Source organism: Schistocerca piceifrons, chromosome 1 (genome assembly GCF_021461385.2).
Source record: "Schistocerca piceifrons isolate TAMUIC-IGC-003096 chromosome 1, iqSchPice1.1, whole genome shotgun sequence".
Lineage (NCBI taxonomy): Eukaryota > Metazoa > Arthropoda > Insecta > Orthoptera > Acrididae > Schistocerca > Schistocerca piceifrons.
In genome coordinates, this window is record NC_060138.1 from 282015669 (window position 1) to 282037426 (window position 21758).

Here is a 21758-nt window from a genome sequence, read left to right on the forward strand (position 1 = left end):
GGGATCACCAATTTAGTATTGGAGGGAAGCGTGGAGGGTAAAAATCGTAGAGGGAGACCAAGAGATGAATACACTAAGCAGGTTCTGAAGGATGTAGGTTGCAGTAGGTACTGGGAGATGAAGAAGCTTGCACAGGATAGAGTAGCATGGAGAGCTGCTTCAAACCAGTTTCTGGACTGAAGATCACAACAACAGCTCTCCTTTCCTATCTTCTATTGCCATACCAGACTGGTTGTTGATGCACTGGATAGAAGCCTTTGACCCACGTAGTGATTTTATATAGGACCAGAATTTTCTTAGGTTCTTAGCAAGATCTTTCATTAAAGTCTGATAGTGGAAGTTTTTGTATGCTTTGCACATCATTCTTTTCATAGATGCACAAATTTCTACTAACTTTTGTGTGTCAACATTTCCACGTTCATTTTGAAACTATGAGTGCAACAAACTCTTGCTTCTTCTGCAATTTCTGAATTTTGTTCTTAAATCACAGTGGGTCTCATATGTCCTTGGCCTACTTATTTCTCCAGGAAGCATCAATTTAAATGATCAGTGTAAACTTTGAGCAAAATTCCTGTATGTCCATCATATTGGAATTAAAAGATTTCCATTCATTGTCTAAGTAGGATGATAGCACCAGCTTATCTGCTCTTTCCAACATAAAAACTCTCCCAGCCTTCTTGATGGATTTATTAACTTCCATCGTCACTACAAAGATAACTAATCAGTCTCCATACTGACACTGTCAACAAGGTCAGGGTTAGTTTGTAGCTACAATGTCAAAAATATTTCCATTGTATGTTGGTTGCTGAACTAGCTACTCAAGACAGTTTTCAGAAAACATGTTCAGAACTACCTCACAAGGCTGTCTGTTCTTACCATCTGCAATGAATCCATAGACATCCCAGTCTGTATTTGGTAGGTTGAAGTAACCTCCAACTACACTGAAGCACCAAAGAAACTGGTATAGGTATGTGTATTGAAATATAGAGGTATATGAACAGGCAGAATACAGTGCTGCTTTCAGCAATGCCAGTATAAGACAGCAAGAGTCTGCCGCAGTTGTTAGATCAGTTACTGCTGCTACAATGTCTTGTTATCAAGATTTAAATGAGTTTGAACATGGCGTTATAGTCAGTGCATGAGTGATGGGACAAGAATCTCTGAGGTAGTGATGAAGTGGAGACTTTCCCACATTTCACAAGTTTACCGTGAATATCAGGATTCTGGTAAAACATCAAATCTCTGACATTGCTGCGGCCGGAAAAAGATCCTGCAAGAATAGGACCAACAATGACTGGAGAGAATCATTCAGTGTGACAGAAGTGGAACACTTTCACAAACTGCTGCAGATTTCAATACTGGGCCACCAATAAGTGGCAGCATGTGAACCATTCAACAAAACATCATCAGTATGGGTTTTCGGAGCTAAAGATCCACTCATGTGCACTTGATGACTGCACGACATGAAGCTTTATGCATCGCCTGGGCTTGTCAACACTGTCATAGGAGTGTTGATGATTGTAAACATGTTGCCTGGTTGGATGAGTCTTGTTTCAAATCATATCAAGCTTACAGACATGCACGGGTATGGAGACAACCTCATAAATCCTCGGACCCTGCATGTCAGTAGGGGACTGTTCAAGCTGGTGGAGGCTCTGCAGTGGTGTGGGGCACGTGCAGTAGGAGTGATATGAGACCCTTGATATGTCTAGATATGCTTCTGACAGTTAAGCTTTCTATCTGATCACCTGCATCCATTCATGTCTGTTGTGCATTTCGATGGACTTGGGCAATTCCAGCAGCACCCCACACAACCAGAATTGCTACAGAGTGGCACCAGGAACATTCTTCTGAGTTTAAACACTTCCGCTGGCCACCAGATTACCCAGACATGAACATTATTGAGCATATCTCGGATGACTTACAATGTACTGTTCAGAAGATATATCCACCACTCTTGTACTCTTACAGATTTATGGCTAGCCCTGCAGGATTTATGATGTCAATTCCATTCAGCACTACTTGAGACATTAGTCGAGTCCATGCCACATCATGTTGGGGCACTTCTGTGTGCTTGTGGGTGCCCCACATGATATTAGGCAGGTGTACCACTTTATTTGGCTCTTCAGTGTAAAATATCATAATAAGGGTATTTCCTTGCTACTGAGCATAAGCTTTATTTAGATGTTTCTACAACAGTTATGACGGTATCAGCCGATTGGTAGAAATGTCCAGTTATTAATCTGAGTTCACCTAGGTGGGTTACTTACATCCATATAATTTTACAGTCAGACTCAATTTCAACATTGATAGACACAATATTTTTGTTGATTGCAATAAACATTCCCTGTCGTATGCTATCTAATCTGTGTTTTTGACATATGTTTCAGGTCTCATTAAATATTTTGGAGCTTTCTGCTTCAGTTTTCATCCAGCTCTCAGTTCTGAGGATCATTTGACCACAACAAGTTTCCTGGAGAGCAGTAAATTCAGGAACTTTGTTGTGAATGCTTCAGCATAAATTAAAATTTTGAAGTCAGTGTCTTTATTTTTACATGATCTGTGCTAGCCTAAAAAAGCCCCATGTGCTCTCTGCAAGTACTCTACTGAGTAGCCACTTTCTGTTTGTAGTGCACCCTTGACATATCAAGAGGAACCCTACAGTTCTCCAACCCATTACATAGATTCAGAAATTTGCAGCCAAGATCATCACAGATTCGATGGAGCCTCTGGTTGAGACCCTCCATTTGGGTCCAAACCAAAGGACCATAATCAATTCTGGATATGGTTTTGCAAATTGTGAGTTCTGTTGGCACCCTGTGTGTGATGCCAATAGCTTTCACCACTTCCACCAGCCACCTGGACAAACTGAGAATGGCCTCAGAACCCAAGCAACTGGTGTCATTGGTACTGACGTGAGCAACAACTTGCAGGTGACTGCACACTGCGCCTTCAGTAGCCACAGGAAGGGCTCCATCATATCTCTGACGGGGCCCCCCTGGCAGTCATACCAATTGCACAGTAGGTTTCTTTCCAGTGCTAAATGCTTTTTCCACTCCAAGACACATTTAACACTGGAGCTTCCAATAACTAGCAGATCCATCCCACTGTGCGTCTGGTTGGACAATGCTGAAGGAGTGGCCACTTATCCACTAGCATGGTGAATAGGTGAGACAATTCGGCCAGCCCCACATGGACTCTCCACCCAGAGTGACATGAACGTGTTACAACCTGCCACTTACTATGCAGTGAGTGCAGATTTGTTGAGTAGCATAGCCCTTGGGCAAAGCAACCTCCACCTGAAGTGTTGCAAGAGATACATCAGAGTCTTTGCCACCACCACATACTGAGGCAGCAGCCTGCAGACAGCTGTTCATGGCCAATCCTGTTTTCGGCTGTTTGCAAACTGTGCCAACTCCTCCTGCATCACCATGAATGTTCTTCTAGGGTGTGTTGTCTATTTGACTTGAAGCACTGCAGACATGTTCATTAGTATTTCAAGGATGGTTTACAATAGTTGTTTGGGTGGTTTCACTGTGATGACCTTGATGTTATCCCAGCTTAAAAGGAAAATCGGACATGTTTTTAACTGACCTGTTTTACATTACAAGCAGTAATGATGATCTATGATCGAAATTGGTAAAAAATTCTTCTGTGCTACATTCTCTATTTGACTTGAAGCATTGTGAGATATGTTTGTTAGTATTTTGAGGATGGGTTATGATGTTTTTAACTGATCTGCTTTACCTCACATCCAGTGACGATGGTCTGTGACCAAAACCAGTAGATTATATATAGATTAAATAAAACAGCTGATGGTTAAAATGCTTTTTCTAAAGCAACTGCATTTTGTTTGATTTTTCTTCTTCACTTATCTTTGTATCTGTATTGCATGGAAAATATCTGCACAACAGTGCAAATGTAAGTACCTAGTATACATTATGCATCTTGTTAAAAAACTCATGGTACTTTGCCACTGACAACAGTAATGCCTACTTTACTCTTCACCCTTAAACTTACATTCAGTTTTGGTTGGTTTTGTATCAGATTTATCTTTCCAGCAGTGGTGGGTGATTGTTAACAATGATGTACAGCAGTGTGGGTAAGTTAACTGGTGAAGAATTGGCCAATATGTGCTTTGTGCATGGGTTTCCATAACACAGTGCAGAAGCAGCACAGAAAAGATATGCTGAATCGTTCCTGCAGTGATGGCAAACACATCCATTACTGTTGTATCCAGACATGTGTAGATAACTGTTTTGTGTTGTACATTTTGATGATTGCATATTACAGGCTTTTTCATTGTTGCGAATTTTTTTAAAATAAAAACAGAGGTAAGGATAATAAACTGAGTAAATCACTTATGTTCTTACTCTGTAATAAGCCACCAGAGACCAGTGATCTATTATACCAATATAATTAGAAAATATCCCTGAACAAAATTTGATATTTTGCAGTGAAGTTTGAGTTCACCTTGTATAGTTACAACCAAAGAGTTAAAGCAGCTGTTGTAAATAATGAAGGAAGCAATTATTGTCTTGCATATGGGAAAGGGGATTATGGACTTGTGTCGAAATTCTGGTTAACCAAGGTGTATGAGTCTTATGTGATTGTATTTAACCAGCCACAAGGGGGCAACCAGTAACTGGGGTTAGTTTTACAACTTGTTACCCACCCCTGCTCTTTCTCCCTTGCTCTCTCCTGCCTTTCACTGTTTTCTACATATCACCACCTTTTCCTGCACAATGCTCCCTTTCTAAGTCATTCCAGACCTTTCCTTTCCTCTCATACCAACCCTCCCAAAATAACTGATCACAAATAGCCCCCCCCCCCCCCTCACTCCTCTGTATGTGTGTGCATGTGGGAGGGTCGTGTGTGTGTGTGTGTGTGTGTGTGTGTGTGTGTGTGTGTGTGTTTGCGCATGTGTTTGTGTGTGTAGGCAGATGTGCACATGTGTGCACAGTGATTTGAAATTGAGTGATTATATTTCCTCATTTTAACTTTAATGGTATTGGTTTGCTGAGAGCCTGTGTTGTGTGTTGATGGATACAGAATCATGGTACTTTCATGCCTGGAAACTTATTTACCACTTTTTGAATTATATTTAGTTTTTAACTAATTTGATGCTGTACTTGTTTTATGTTATTACCTCTGATATAGTCATCTCTGTACGTTTATTAGTGATTTTTTATTGTATATAACAAATTAATTGTGTTAACTTAATTTTTGGTGAGTATATTAGTAATTACATTATCTTTATATAGCAAGAACCTGATGAACTGAAGGCTTGCTCCACAAGTCTCATCCATTTATTTTCCTGCTGTATAAAGCATTGGGGTCCATTTAATGTTGATATTCATCCTAGCCCCCCCATGAACCATGGACCTTGCCATTGGTGGGGAGGCTTGCATGCCTCAGTGATACAGATAGCCATACCGTAGGTCCAACCACAACGGAGGGGTATCTATTGAGAGGCCAGACAAATGTGTGGTTCCTGAAGAGGGGCAGCAGCCTTTTCAGTAGTTGCAGGGGCAACAGTCTGGATGATTGACTGATCTGGCCTTGTAACACTAACCATAACGGCCTTCCTCTGCTGGTACTTCGAATGGCTGAAAGCAAGGGGAAACTACAGCTGTAATTTTTCCCGAGGGCATGCAGCTTTACTGTGTGGTTAAATGATGATGGTGTCCTCTTGGGTAAAATATTCCGGAGGCAAAATAGTCCCCCATTTGGATCTCCGGGCGGGGAATACTCAAGAGGATGTCGTTATCAGGAGAAAGAAAACTGGCGTTCTACGGATCGGAGCGTGGAATGTCAGATCCCTTAATCGGGCAGGTAGGTTAGAAAATTTAAAAAGGGAAATGGTTAGGTTGAGGTTAGATATAGTGGGAATTAGTGAAGTTCGGTGGCAGGAGGAACAAGACTTTTGGTCAGGTGACTACAGGGTTATAAACACAAAATCAAATAGGGGTAATGCGGGAGTAGGTTTAATAATGAATAGGAACCACAATAGTACAAGTTTATATGCCAACTAGCTCAGCAGATGACGAAGAAATTGCAGAAATGTATGATGAAATAAAAGAAATTATTCAGATAGTGAAGGGAGACGAAAATTTAATAGTAATGGGTGACTGGAATTCGTCAGTAGGAAAAGGGAGAGAAGGAAACGTAGTAGGTGAATATGGATTGGGGGTAAGAAACGAAAGAGGAAGCCGCCTGGTAGAATTTTGCACAGAGCACAACCTAATCATAGCTAACACTTGGTTCAAGAATCATAAAAGAAGATTGTATACATGGAAGAAGCCTGGAGATACTGACAGGTTTCAGGTAGATTATATAATGGTAAGACAGAGATTTAGGAACCAGGTTTTAAATTGTAAGACATTTCCAGGGGCAGACATGGACTCTGACCACAATCTATTGGTTATGAACTGTAGATTAAAACTGAAGAAACTGCAAAAAGGTGGGAATTTAAGGAGATGGGACCTGGATAAACTGACTAAACCAGAGGTTGTACAGTGTTTCAGGGAGAGCATAAGGGAACAATTGACAGGAATGGGGGAAAGAAATACAGTTGAGGAAGAATGGGTAGCTTTGAGGGATGAAGTGGTGAAGGCAGCAGGGGATCAAGTAAGTAAAAAGACAAGGACTAGTAGAAATCCTTGGGTAACAGAAGAAATATTGAATTTAATTGATGAAAGGAGAAAATATAAAAATGCAGTAAATGAAGCAGGCAAAAAGGAATACAAATGTCTCAAAAATGAGATCGACAGGAAGTGCAAAATGGCTAAGGAGGGATGGCTAGAGGACAAATGTAAGGATGTAGAGGCTTATCTCACTAGGGGTAAGATAGATACTGCCTACAGGAAAATTAAAGAGACCTTTGGAGAAAAGAGAACCACTTGTATGAATATAAAGAGCGCAGATGGAAACCCAGTTCTAAGCAAAGAAGGGAAAGCAGAAAGGTGGAAGGAGTATATAGAGGGTTTATACAAGGGCGATGTACTTGAAGACAATATTATGGAAATGGAAGAGGATTTAGATGAAGATGAAATGGGAGATATGATACTGCGTGAAGAGTTTGACAGAGCACTGAAAGACCTGAATCGAAACAAAGCTCCAGGAGTAGACAACTTTCCATTAGAACTACTGACAGCCTTGGGAGAGCCAGTCCTGACAAAACTCTACATCTGGTGAGCAAGATGTATGAGACAGGCGAAATACCCTCAGACTTCAAGAAGAATATAATAATTCCAATCCCAAAGAAAGCAGGTGTTGACAGATGTGAAAATTACCCAACTATCAGTTTAATAAGTCACGGCTGCAAAATACTAATTCGAATTCTTTACAGACGAATAGAAAAACTATTAGAAGCTGACCTCGGAGAAGATCAGTTTGGATTCTGTAGAAATATCGGAACACGTGAGGCAATACTGACCCTACGACTTATCTTAGAAAATAGATTAAGGAAAGGCAAACCTATGTTCCTAGAATTTGTAGACTTAGAGAAAGCTTTTGACAATGTTGACTGGAATACTCTCTTTCAAATTCTAAAGGTGGCAAGGGTAAAATACAGGGAGCAAAAAGCTATTTACAATTTGTACAGAAAGCAGATGGCAGTTATAAGAGTCGAGGGACATGAAAGGGAAGCAGTGGTTGGGAAGGGAGTGAGACAGGGTTGTAGCCTGTCCCCGGTGTTATTCAATCTCTACATTGAGCAAGCAGTGAAGGAAACAAAACAAAAATTTGGAGTAGGTATTAAAATCCATGGAGAAGAAATAAAAACTTTGGGGTTCGCCGATGACATTGTAATTATGTCAGAGACAGCAAAGGACTTGGAAGAGCAGTTGAACGGAATGGATAGTGTCTTGAAAGGAGGGTATAAGATGAACATCAACAAAAGCAAAACGAGGATAATGGAATGTAGTCAAATTAAATCGGGTGATGCTGAGGGAATTAGATTAGGAAATGAGACACTTAAAGTAGTAAAGGAGTTTTTTTTTGGGAAGCAAGATAACTGATGATGGTCGAAGTAGAGAGGATATAAAATGTAGACTGGCAATGCCAAGGAAAGCATTTCTGAAGAAGAGAAGTTTGTTAACATCTAGTATAGGTTTAAGTGTCAGGAAGTCGTTTCTGAAAGTATTTGTATGGAGTGTAGCCATGTATGGAAGTGAAACATGGACGATAAATAGTTTGGACAAGAAGAGAATAGAAGCTTTCGAAATGTGGTGCTACAGAAGAATGCTGAAGATCGGATGAGTAGATCACATAACTAATGAGGAAGTATTGAATAGGATTGGGGAGAAGAGAAGTTTGTGGCACAACTTGACTAGAAGAAGGAATCGGTTGGTAGGACATGTTCTGAGGCATCAAGGGATCACCAGTTTAGTATTGGAGGGCAGTGTGGAGGGTAAAAATCGTAGAGGGAGACCAAGAGATGAATACACTAAGCAGATTCAGAAGGATGTAGGTTGCAGTAAGTACTGGGAGATGAAGAAGCTTGCACAGGATAGAGTAGCATGGAGAGCTGCATCAAACCAGTCTCAGGACTGAAGACCACAACAACAACAACAACAACATTCATCCTAGCTAGACATCCCAGATATTATCCTACCATGTACTTTTGTCTCTTCCTCTTCTTTGCTTTCCATATAATGGGAATATTGACATATTAATCTTAAACTGGGTATTAAAAATAAACAAATCTTTGTAGCTCCATGGCATTTGTGTGGTTGTAAAAATATACTTCAAAGTTGAAGTTGCATCAATCAGATTCCAGTTGTATTTGTCAGTATGTGGGCAGCAAACAATTAAAACGGATGGTATTATTGCATCTCCTGTCAGTTGTGAGGTACATTTTGTCATTCGCTTTCTGCAAGTAGATGGAATCATTGTTGCTAAGATTTAGTTTTGACAGAGTTGTGTTTATGAGGATGGGTTTATGAGTGATGGTGTTGTGAGGGAGTGGTGCAGAAAATTGAAGGCTGTTGCACAGATGTGCATGTCGGAAGTGGTCAAGGTAGACCTTCGGATGAGACTGTTGAATTTGTGCAACATCTGCATGAAATTGTGCATTCAAGATGTTGGCTCACAATTTCTGAACTTTCTGAAGATGTTCCTCAGATTTCTAGGATAACCCTTTTAACATTGTCACAGAGGGATTAGGTTATTGTAAGCTTTGTGCTTGGTGGGGGCCAAAATGTCTTAACTGATGTTCATGAAACTGGAAGAATGAGTTCAGCCATGACATTCCTTCAGTTCTACCATCAAGGGGGGAAAGGGTTTCTCTACAGAATCATGACAGGGGACAAGTGTGAATGCAGTATGTGAACTCTGAAACAAAGGAACAGTATAAATAATGGATATGCTCACATTCTCCCAATAAGCCCATAAGATTTTTGCAGTTAAGTTTTTTTTTGGATTCCAGTGTAATTTTGACACCAGATTTCACCAGAGTAACTTGTGAGAATATTATGACGTCATAGGTTTATTGTGAGACTCTTACAAAATCCCGAAGTTCAGTCTTAAACAAACAATGTGGGATATTATTGAAGGAATCAGTCTCTATCACAACAATGAGTGACCTCATACTGTGAATCAGATGAAGGAAAAACTCATTCTTTTGAATCAGATGAAGGAAAAACTCATTCTTTTGGCTGGGAGGTATTTCAACATCCTCTCTATAGTCCAGACTTGGCATCAAGTGACTCTTTATCTCTTTTCCAACATTAGATCAAGGATCCTGTCAGCAACTGGCTGAAGCACCAGGCAACGCTGATCTTTGATGAAGGGATAATAAGCAATGTCAACATGTAAGCACAGATTGTTCATAAAAAAATACTATTTTTCTGTGTTTTAGTAGCTAACTGGAGGTTATTTTAAGAAGAGTCCTCATTTTTTGCTAGAGTAGCGTATTGTCTGAAACTCTTAACTACATGACTAGCTCAGTCTTCTTTTCTTTGGGATTGTGATGACTATGTGGAGTCTGTGCAATTCCAATAACTTTTCATTTTTTTCTAACCCTCAATTATTTGACATTTTCCCTGATTAAGGGATCTGTAAATTTCCCTTAGTATTTTCCTGTCAAATGTTAATATTTTGTCATCTGACATTCCAGCCACCAGTAGCTTTTCATATTGATTTCATTTTATTACAATTATTCTCTTTGTGTGCTATTATGACTGTCTAACAAAGCTTCATTGTAGAATGATGCAAATGGTTCTAGCATATTAATTGAATTTTAATGTAACTGTTGGGGCCACATATAGAAAACAGCTTTTGCACACTTTGTACTCTTGCAGTCTTGATGCTGTTTGACTCATCCTTCAAATGTGACAGCTAGATTTTTTTTCCCCTCTTAGGTGGATGACTGGTTTCTATTGCTCCTGATGGTGGTGAATGAGTTGTTTGTTGTTTTAGCGGTGATGGTGGACTTCATCCTGAAAGAGACCAACTCTCCTACCTATAAGAGGTTTATCCTTTCGAACTCGGAACCCGTTCGCTATATTGTTTCTCCTGGCCATGCCTAATAAAATCTTGCCATAATTATCTCTTTCCTTCGTATATGGAAAGTAGCTCTTTATCATATATCCTGCTACTGAGGGGAGTGGTACTAAGACTGTGAGCTACCTTTAGACATGAGCAGAGCTCAAATTTCAGTGTGGCCATAACTATAGATTTATTTATCATTTTGCTAAACTGCTTAAGATAAATGCCAAGAAGTTTCCCTCAGAAAAAAAAAGAAAGACTGATTTCGTTGTCCAAACTGGATGTATCCCTCATTTTTAATGTCTTAGTGTTGACAAGTTACTGAATCCTAATACTCCTGTATTCCTGTTTTTCTTTCCTTTATATGTCCTGTTGAAGATTTCTCTTGACTTGTACATAATTCCTTTATTTTGTATTTAATTTATTTACAGAATGTCGCTAGGTCTACAATAAGGCACTTCTTGGATAAAGAGTGTGTATCACAACAGTTTCCAGAGTGGACAGTAAGAGTAAATTCAGTAGACAGTGGGATGTGTGAAGAAGATTTAAGAGTAATTTTGACAGGACCGCAAAAGCCACCAACATTACTGCTTCCAAAAGTGGATTGCATTAAACAGCTGCAATGGGTAAGAAATTAATAAACTTTCATCATTTAGACAAAATGTGCTGACTGAGCAGTCTTATTCACTTTAACATACTGATTTCATATGTGTTATTTCGTTGATGTCTTTCACAGAAGACAAAGTGGTTATTGATGGACTTGTTTTTCTTTATTCTATACTATGCAAAAATATTCCATTATGTATGCCGAGCACAGGAGTCATTGTGTAGGCAAAATGTGTGCTTCCATTGTAGTAAAAGTGGCAGCTCAGATAGAAAGTAGAACAATAATTTTGACTTTCCAGAAATTACCATTATTACATGTCATATCCAAACAAGGAGACAAAACTCATCAGTGCATGTGGTGGTGAAAATACTGCCATTTAAAAAGGTGGAATCTCCACAGTATTGACATTAACTTCAAGTAATTTCTCTGTTGTGTCAGTTCGTAGGTCATTCATGACTGGCAAAAACTATCGTATCATAAGATTGTGTCTACATTTTTGTGTAATTTATAGTTTCTTAAATCATTTCTGAAAATGACTGCAGCTTTCTTTTTGTGTTGAGGGTTCTAAACATACACAATACTTGAATATTATTTCATTATCATCGGATTGGATCATTTGTAAATTTATAAAATTATACCAGATACAACAACAGAAAAAAAGGCAATACTCAAAGGGTAACATTAAGTGATTGCAAGATCACAGGTTAATGCAAGTGCGAGATAAGCCATTGCAAATGTGAAATTCTGGTACATTAATAACCAGTCTAACCACCAGAATGTTGAATGCAAGCATGCAAACATGCATGCATTGTGTTGTACAGGTGCCAGATTCCAGCATGTGGTATGGAGTTCCATGCCAGCTGTACTTGGTCGGTCAATACAGGGACGATTAATGCCGGTTGTGGATGACACTGGAGTTATTGTCTGATGATGCCAAGTATGTGCGCAGTTGGAGACAGAATGGTGATCGAATAGGCCAAGGCATCATGTCGGTTACTTTGTAGAGCATGTTGGACAACAGTGGTATGTGGTTGAGCGTTATCTTGTTGGAAAACATCTCCTGTAATGCTGTTCATGAATGCCAGCACAACAGGTTGAATCACCAAACTGACATACATATTTGCAGTTGTAGCACATGGGGTGACTGTGAGGAAGCACCTAGACCATAACTCAAGGTGTAGGTCCAGTGTGTCTAGGCTGCTGACAGGTTGGTTGTATGGCCTCCTCCTAACTCCTGGCCATTACTAGCAACGAGGCACACACAGCCTTCATCCACAACAGACCTCAACTCTGCCCTACAATGGGCTGTTATTTGACATAACTGAAATCACAAACGGTGGTGGGATGGGCTCAGTGGCTGCAAGGCTTTTGGCTCTGAGCTGATAAGTCCTGGAGTATGTAACAGTTTGTTGTGTCTCTGTGGTGCCAATTGCTGCTGAAATTGCTGCAACAGACACTGGACGATTCACCAAAGCCATATGTCGAACACGATGGTCTTCCCTTTTGGTAGTGCCACTTGGCCTTTCAGAACTCAACCCTATTGCAACTGTACATTCCTGTGACCAGTGCTGCTGCATTTATGTACAGTAAGACAGAGATTTAAGAACCAGATTTTAAATTGTAAGACATTTTCAGGGGCAGATGTAGACTCTGACCACAATCTATTGGTTATGAACTGTAGATTAAAACTGAAGAAACTACAAAAAGGTGGGAATTTAAGGAGATGGGACCTGAATAAACTGAAAGAACCAGAGGTTGTAGAGAGTTTCAGAGAGAGAATTAGGGAACAATTGATGAGAACTGAGGAAAGAAATACAGTAGAAGAAGAATTGGTAACTTTGGGAGATGAAATAGTGAAAGCAACAAAGGATCAAGTAGGTAAAAATATGAGGGCTAGTAAAAATGCTTTGGTAACAGTAGAGATCTTGAACTTAATTGATGAAAGAAGACAATACAAAAATGCAGTAAATGAAGTAGGCAGAAAGGAATACAAATTTCTCAAAAATGATATAAACAGTAAGTGCAAAATGGCTAAGCAGAGATGGCTAGAGGACAAGTAAGGATGTAGAGGCTTATCTCACTAGGGGTAAGATAGATACTGCCTACAGGAGAATTAAAGAGACCTTCCGAGAAAAGAGAACCACTTGTATGAATATCAAGAACACAGATGGAAAATCAGTTATAAGCAAAGGAGGGAAAGCAGAAAGGTGGAAGGAGTATATAGAGGGTCTATACAAGGGCGAGAGGGCATAATTATGGAAACGGAAGGTGATGTAGATGAAGATGAAATGGGAGATACGATATTTTTGAACAATTTGACAGAGCACTGAAAGACCTATGTCGAAACAAGGCCCCAGGAGGAGACAACATTTCATTAGAACTACTGATAGCCTTGAGAGAGCCAACCCTGACAAAACTCTACCATCTGGTGAGCAAGATGTATGAGACAGACCAAATATCCTCAGACTTCAATAAGAATATAATAATTCCAATCCCAAAGAAAGCAAGTGAAAATTACCAAACTATCCATTTAATAAGTCACAGCTGCAAAAATACTAACACAAATTCCTTACAGACAAATGGAAAAACTGGTAAAAGCCGACCTCAGGGAAGATCAGTTTGGATTCTGTAGAAATGTTGCACATGTGAGACAATACTGACCCTACGACTTATCTTAGAAGATAGATTAAGGAAAGGCAAACCTACATTTCTAGCATTTGTAAACTTAGATAAAGCTGTTGACAATGTGCACTGGAATACTCTCTTTCAAATTCTGAAGGTGTCAGGGGTAAAATACAGGGAGCGAAAGGCTATTTACAGTTTGTACAGAAACCAGATGGCAGTTGTAAGAGTTGAGGGGCATGAAAGGGAAGCAGTGGTTGTGAAGGGAGTGAGACAGAGTTGTAGCCTATCCCCAATGCTATTCAGTCTTTATATTGAGCAAGCAGTGAAGGAAACAAAAGAAAAATTTGGAGTAAGAATTAAAATCCATGAAGAAGAAATAAAAACTTTGAGGTTCGCCGATGACATTGTAATTCTGTCAGAGACAGCAAAGTACTTGGAAGAGCAGTTGAACGGAATGGATTGTGTCTTGAAAGGAGGATATAAGATCAACATCAACAAAAGCAAAACAAGGATAATGGAATGTAGTCAAATTAAATCATGTGATGCTGAGGGAATTAGATCAGCAAATGAGACACTTAAAGTAGTACGTGAGTTTTACTATTTGGGGAGTAAAATAACTGATGGTGGTCGAGCTAGAGAGGATATAAAATCTAGACTGGCAATGGCAAGGAAAGCATTTCTGAAGAAGAGAAATTTGTTAACATTGAGTATAGATTTAAGTGCCAGAAAGTATTTTCTGAAAGTGTTTGTATGGAGTGTATGGAAATGAAACATGAACGATGAGTAGTTTAGGTCAGAAGATAATAGAAGCTTTCAAAATGTGGTGCTACAGAATAATGCTGAAGATTAGATTGGTAAATCATGTAACTAATGAGGAGGTACTGAATAGAGTTGGGGAGAAGAGGAATTTGTGGCACAAGTTGACTAGAAGTAGGGATCGGCTGGCAAGACATGATATGAAGCATCATGGGATCACCAATTTAGTATTGGAGAGCAGTGTGGAGGGTAAAAATGATGGAGGAAGGCCAAGAGATGACTACACTAAGCAGATTCAGAAGGATGTAGGTTGCAGTAGTTACTTGGAAATGAAGAACTTGCACAGGATAGAGCAGCATAGAGGGCTGCATCAAACCCTTCTCTGGACTGAAGACCACAACAATGACATGCTGTCTTGATGTTCAACATAGACAGTTGGCTGTGCAACAACCAGTTCACTTTGCTGATTATCCAGTCTACAATTAGGAGTAGGTACCATACCATAGTTAGGTTCAAATACTTACTGACTGCTGACAACTTCACAAGATTCAGGGTAACAGAACCAAATGCAGCCAATTTATTAAGCATTGGAAGGTAAGTTTGTGGTAGTAATTCTTGAACTCCTTAAATCGTTCCACCAAACCTTCAGTTGTATACAAGATCATGTGTACAGTCCGTCAGAGATGTAATCAGGTTTGGAAAGCACCATGGGCTTGAAATTAATACCCAGTACTCTACTCAGGTTCAGAAAACAAATCTGTATTGGTTTATTTGTCCATGGGAATTACATGACGAGGATTGCTGGGGGAGGAGAGAAAATAACTCCAGTAATCCCAGACCAGTCTTGAAGGAGAAGGGAATAATTCTGAGGTAAAAGAACTAAGCCATTTAGCATCTGCTTTAGACAGCGGCTTGCAGTAGAAGAGAGAGAGGTTTTTTTGGTTGCAGTTCTGAGGATCGTCAGTCTCACGAGTCTGCTGATCCTGTGATGTGATTAGATTTTTCAAGATGGCTTTGCTGATAATGATTCAACATATTTCGGAGTGAGCCAGTCAACTGCTTAAAGGTAATAGAAAAAAAAGGTGGCCTGTTTGTAAAATTTAAATAATACAGTTTATTTGTGTTTGGAGCCCATGGGCAGCTCATACATCCTCCTCTCTCCTTGAGAAATTCCGTCATGGTCAAATTTGACAATATCAGTGAGGCCTTAAATTGAGGGGGTAACAACATTTGCTTAAAATGAAATATTTTAATCTCATTTAACAATTCAAACCTTGGAATGTGAGTATAATTGTTATGTCACCATGTGGTGACTAGAGTTGTCAACACAGGCTTTACAAAGTTAGTCAGAGCTGATTTCAGAGACAGCTTTGAAGAGTACAAGCAACTGAAAAACACAAACAACAAGAAGTAGGATGCAACATAAAAAAATCAGTAGCTGGTTATAGGTCAGGGTTTCTTTATAAATACTAAATGAAATGAATGATCAATTTCTAGCATTTTTATAGGGGGCAACAGACCTGGTGTGATGAGTATTAAAAGAAGGGCAGTGTGACATTGACAGGCCTCCACATCAGATTGTGATTGGTAATTTTTAGAATGATGTGAGCACGCAGTGTCCGACATCTGTACAGTTACCAGATAACCACCAGGATGGTACCAATTGACACAAATTGAAGATAAGGCAGATCAAAATCATTGAACAGAATTTTGAAACAGCATGGAAGCTCTGTAAGTCTAACTTATTTCAAGCTCATTATCACCATCTATTATGTGCTCTTAGTAACATTGTAAGTATTTAATTGATCAAGCAGAAGTTAAAAAACTGAAAATACATTAATGTGCAGACAGCACTAAGTTAACTACTTGATTAAATCTTTCCGAGCATCAACCAGACTCAAGCTTGAAATTAAATAGATTTAAGTAACAAAAGATAACTGTAGAACATGGCACTTCTCGTTGCACTGATCTGTCTTATAAACAAATAATAAATCATTTACACTATATACCTGAAGGGTGATTCATTTGACCCAAATTTATTTGACTGTAAAAACAAGGTAATTAAGTTCATTTAAACTTATTAGAGAGGTGGTAAAAATAACTCAGTACAGTAAAACAATGCCAAATGAACAAGTAGGCACAATGATAGGAGACTATTGTCTGACAACCACAAAAGTAAAAAATTTGTAAGACAAATAGAAAATAGCAGTTTTAATTAAAGAAAACAGTCCTAAGTGAGTTTACAAAATTACAGTTCATTACAGTAGAAAACCACCATGAACCATGGACCTTGCCGTTGGTGGGGAGGCTTGTGTGCCTCAGCGATACAGATGGCCGTACCATAGGTGCAACCACAACGGAGGGGTATCTGTTGAGAGGCCAGACAAATGTGTGGTTCCTGAAGAGGGGCAGCAGCCTTCTCAGTAGTTGCAGGGGCAACAGTCTGGATGATTGACTGATCTGGCCTTGAAACACTAACCAAAATGGCCTTGCTGTGCTGGTACTGCGAACGGCTGAAAGCAAGGGGAAACTACAGCCGTAATTTTTCCCGAGGTCATGCAGCTTTACTGTATGGTTAAATATGATGGCGTCCTCTTGGGTAAACTATTCCGGAGGTAAAATAGTCCCCCATTTGGATCTCCGGGCGGGGACTACTCAAGAGGATGTCGTTATCAGGAGAAAGAAAACTGACGTCCTACGGATCGGAGCATGGAATGTCAGATCCCTTAATCGGGCAGGTAGGTTAGAAAATTTAAAAAGGGAAATGGATAGGTTGAAGTTAGATATAGTGGGAATTAGTGAAGTTCGGTGGCAGGAGGAACAAGACTTTTGGTCAGGTGAATACAGGGTTATAAATACAAAATAAAATAGGGGTAATGCAGGAGTAAGTTTAATAATGAATAAAAAAATAGGAGTGCGGGTAAGCTACCACCAACAGCATAGTGAACGCATTATTGTGGCCAAGATAGACACAAAGCCCATGACTACTACAGTAGTACAAGTTTATATGCCAACTAGCTCTGCAGATGATGAAGAAATTGATGAAATGTATGATGAGATAATAGAAATTATTCAGGTAGTGAAGAGAGACGAAAATTTAATAGTCATGAGTGACTGGAATTCAAGAGTAGGAAAAGGGAGAGAAGGAAACATAGTGGGTGAATATGGATTGGGGAGAGAAATGAAAGAGGAAGCCGTCTGGTAGAATTTTGCACAGAGCATAACTTAATCATAGCTAACACTTGGTTCAAGAATCATAAACGAAGGCTGTATACATGGAAGAATCCTGGAGATACTAGAAGGTATCAGATAGATTATATAATGGTAAGATAGAGATTTAGGAACCAGGTTTTAAATTGTAAAACATTTCCAGGGGCGGATGTGGACACTGACCACAATCTATTGGTTATGAACTGTAGATTAAAACTAAAGAAACTGCAAAAAGGTGGGAATATAAGGAGAAGGGACCTGGATAAACTGACTAAACCAGAGGTTGTACAGAGTTTCAGAGAGAGCATAAGGGAACAACTGACAGGAATGGGGGAAAGAAATACAGTAGAAGAAGAATGGGTAGCTCTGAGGGATGAAGTAGTGAAGGCAGCAGAGGATCAAGTAGGTAAAAAGATGAGGGCTAGTAGAAATCCTTGAGTAACAGAAGAAATATTGAATTTAATCGATGAAAGGAGAAAGTATAAAAATGCAGTAAATGAAGCAGGCAAAAAGGAGTGCAAACATCTCAAAAATGAGATCGACAGGAAGTGCAAAATGGCTAAGGAGGGATGGCTAGAGGACAAATGTAAGGATGTAGAGGCGTATCTCACTAGGGGTAAGATAGATACTGCCAACAGGAAAATTAAAGAGACCTTTGGAGAAAAGAGAACCACTTGTATGAATATCAAGAACTCAGATGGAAACCAAGTTCTAAGCAAAGAAGGGAAGGCAGAAAGGTGGAAGGAGTATATAGAGGGTCTATACAAGGGTGACATACTTGAGGACAATATTATGGAAATGGAAGAGGATGTAGATGAAAATGAAATGGGTTATACGATACTGCGTGAAGAGTTTGACAGAGCACTGAAAGACCTGAGTCGAAACAAGGCCCCGGGGGATAGACAACATTCCATTGGAACTACTGACGGCCTTGGGAGAGCCAGTCCTGACAAAACGCTACCATCTGGTGAGCAAGATGTATGAGACAGGCGAAATACCCTCAGACTTCAATAAGAATATAATAATTCCAATCCCAAAGAAAGCAGGTGTTGACAGATGTGAAAATTACCGAACTATCAGTTTAATAAGTCACAGCTGCAAAATACTAACGTGAATTCTTTACAGACGAATGGAAAAGCTGGTAGAAGCTGGCCTCGGTGAAGATCAGTTTTGGATTCCGCAGAAATGTCGGAACACGTGAGGCAATACTGACCCTACGACTTATCTTAGAAAATAGATTAAGGAAAGGCAAACCTACATTTCTAGCATTTGTGGACTTAGAGAAAGCTTTTGACAATGTTGACTGGAATACTTTCTTTCAAATTCTAAAGGTGGCAGGGGTAAAATACAGGGAGCAAAAGGCTATTTACAATTTGTACAGAAACCAGATGGCAGTTATAAGAGTCGAGGGGCATGAAAGGGAAGCAGCGGTTGGGAAGGGAGTGAGACAGGGTTGTAGCCTGTCCCCGATGTTATTCAATCTGTATATTGAGCAAGCAGTAAAGGAAACAAAAGAAAAATTCGGAGTAGGTATTAAAGTCCATGGAGAAGAAATAAATACGTTGAAGTTCGCCGATGACATTGTAATTCTGTCAGAGACAGTGAAGGACTTGGAAGAGCAGTTGAACAGAGTGGACAGCGTCTTGAAAGGAGGATATAAAATGTACATCAACAAAAGCGAAACAAGGATAATGGAATGTAGTCGAATTAAGTCGGGTGATGCTGAGGGAATTAGATTAGGAAATGAGACACTTAAAGTAGTAAAGGAATTTTGCTATTTGGGGAGCAAAATAACTGATGTTGGTCGAAGTAGAGGGGATATAAAATGCAGACTGGCAATGGCAAGGAAAGTGTTTCTGAAGAAGAGAAATTTGTTAACATCGAGTATAGATTTAAGTGTCAGGAAGTCGTTTCTGAAAGTATTTGTATGGAGTGTAGCCATGTATGGAAGCGAAACATGGACGATAAATATTTTGGACAAGAAGAGAATAGAAGCTTTCGAAATGTGGTACTACAGAAGAATGCTGAAGGTTAGATGGGTAGATCACATAACTAATGAGGAGGAACTGAATAGAATTGGGGACAAGAGGAGTTTGTGGCACAACTTGACAAGAAGAAGGGACTGGTTGGTAGGACATGTTCTGAGGCATCGAGGGATCACAAATTTAGCATTGGAGGGCAGTGGGGATGGTAAAAATCATAGAGGGAGACCAAGAGATGAATACACTAAGCAGATTCAGAAGGATGTAGGTTGCAGTAAGTACTGGGAGATGAAGAAGCTTGCACAGGATAGAGTAGCATGGATAGCTGGATCAAACCCGTCTCAGGACTGAAGACAACAACGAAAACAAAAACAGTAGAAAAACGTTGTAGAACTCATTATTAACTTTTACACTGGATCTTGATGAAGGCACATAATTTGCTGGAGTGGCTCTATGTGTTCTACCACATAATTTGCATGTGAAACATTAGTGCATATAGTCATAATCAGTATTAAAATAGCAAGCAGGGTAGAACTAAAATATGCTAGAATGCCATAGTATGGGCAGTGTCTCTATCTAGTGGTTTTGTTGCTGCTCCTGTGCCATCAACTAATCTAAGGCCTTGAACGATTCATTGTTGTTAGTATCTGGAAGAAATGATACAGCAGGATGTTTCCCCACCCTCTAGTTTCCCAAAGTTGGTTTATTAATGTTTTGTGTAAGTCAGTAACTTGGCCAGCCAGTCACATTTTCACAGCACTTGCCACGCTGAGGTAGTGACATACTTGCACTGAGTGACAGACAGTTGCATTTAAGTAACCAGTCCTGTTAATAATAAAAGTACTCATGTTTTATGTTGCTCTTCTTTGTTGTGTATTGGTTGCTCATTTTGCATTTCCTTTCTCTGGTTTATCTTTCCATTATCGTCTAGAGGATGATCGAGTTGCTCTTTCAATAATAATGTGAGACCTGGTGGACTTTCTGCAGAATTACACATATATTTTCAGTCATTTGACTTCTCAACACAAATCAATAAAACACATATAACTCATTCTCCATCATCACACTGCAAACTCACACGTCTGACTGCCCAAAAGAACATTGTCATCCCCCCAGCAGATAAAGGGTCCACAACTGTGGTACTTGACCGTGTGGAGTATGTGGCAGAAGGACTGCGTCAACTCTCTGACACCTCAACCTACAAAGCTGTTACCAAGGATCCCATTCCCTCCATCCAGACTGAGCTGCAGAAAATCCTAAAAATCCAAGGTCCCTCACAAGGCCTCACAACGGCTTCCATAGACCTACTCACTCCACCTGAGCCACTACCCCTATCTTCTACCTATTACCCAAAATCCACAAAGAGAACCATCCTGGCCGTCCAATTGTGGCAGGCTTCAAAGCCTCAGAGAACGTATCTCAGCTCTGGTAGACCAACACCTCCAACCTATCACCTGCAGACTCTCATCGTACATCAAAGACACAAACCACTTCCTAGAATGTCTCAAATCCATTCCCACTCCCCTCCCACCTGAAACCTTTCTTGTCACAATAGACGCTACATCCCTTTACACAAACATCCCACATACCCATGGTCTCTCTGCCCTTGAACACTATCTCTCCCAACGCCCACCTGAAGATCTTCCAAAAACCTCGCTCCTTATCACACTTACCAACTTCATCCTCACCCATAATTACTTCACTTTTGAAGGCAAGACCTACAAACAAATCAGGGGAACGGCCATGGGAACCAGGATGGGTCCATCCTATGCCAACCTCTTCATGGGCCGCATGGAGGAGGCTTTCCTGAAGACCCAACAGCTGCTTCCCCTGGCCTGGTGTAGGTTTATAGATGACATCTTTGTGGTCTGGACTCATGGTGAAGAAACACTCCTTAATTTCCTCCATAAGCTCAACTCCTTTTCGAATCTGAATTTCACCTGGTCCTTCTCCAAAACCCAAGCCACCTTCCTGGATGTTGACCTTCATCTTGTTGAAGCTCACATCCACACCTCTGTCCACATCAAACCCACAAACAAACAACAGTACCTTCACTTTGATAGCTGCCATCCATTCCACATCAAACG

At 39.9% G+C, this 21758-nt stretch overlaps 1 protein-coding gene across 2 annotated transcripts in view; it reads left to right on the plus strand.

Annotated features, from left to right (window-relative positions):
• LOC124776928 (citramalyl-CoA lyase, mitochondrial-like) overlaps positions 1-21758 on the plus strand; it is a 199440-nt gene that overhangs the window by 91668 nt on the left and 86014 nt on the right. For both annotated transcript variants that reach the window (XM_047252534.1, XM_047253289.1), the window contains exon 4: positions 10923-11117. In XM_047252534.1, the coding sequence (XP_047108490.1) occupies positions 10923-11117 (195 nt within the window). The remainder of the gene's footprint in view (positions 1-10922; positions 11118-21758) is intronic.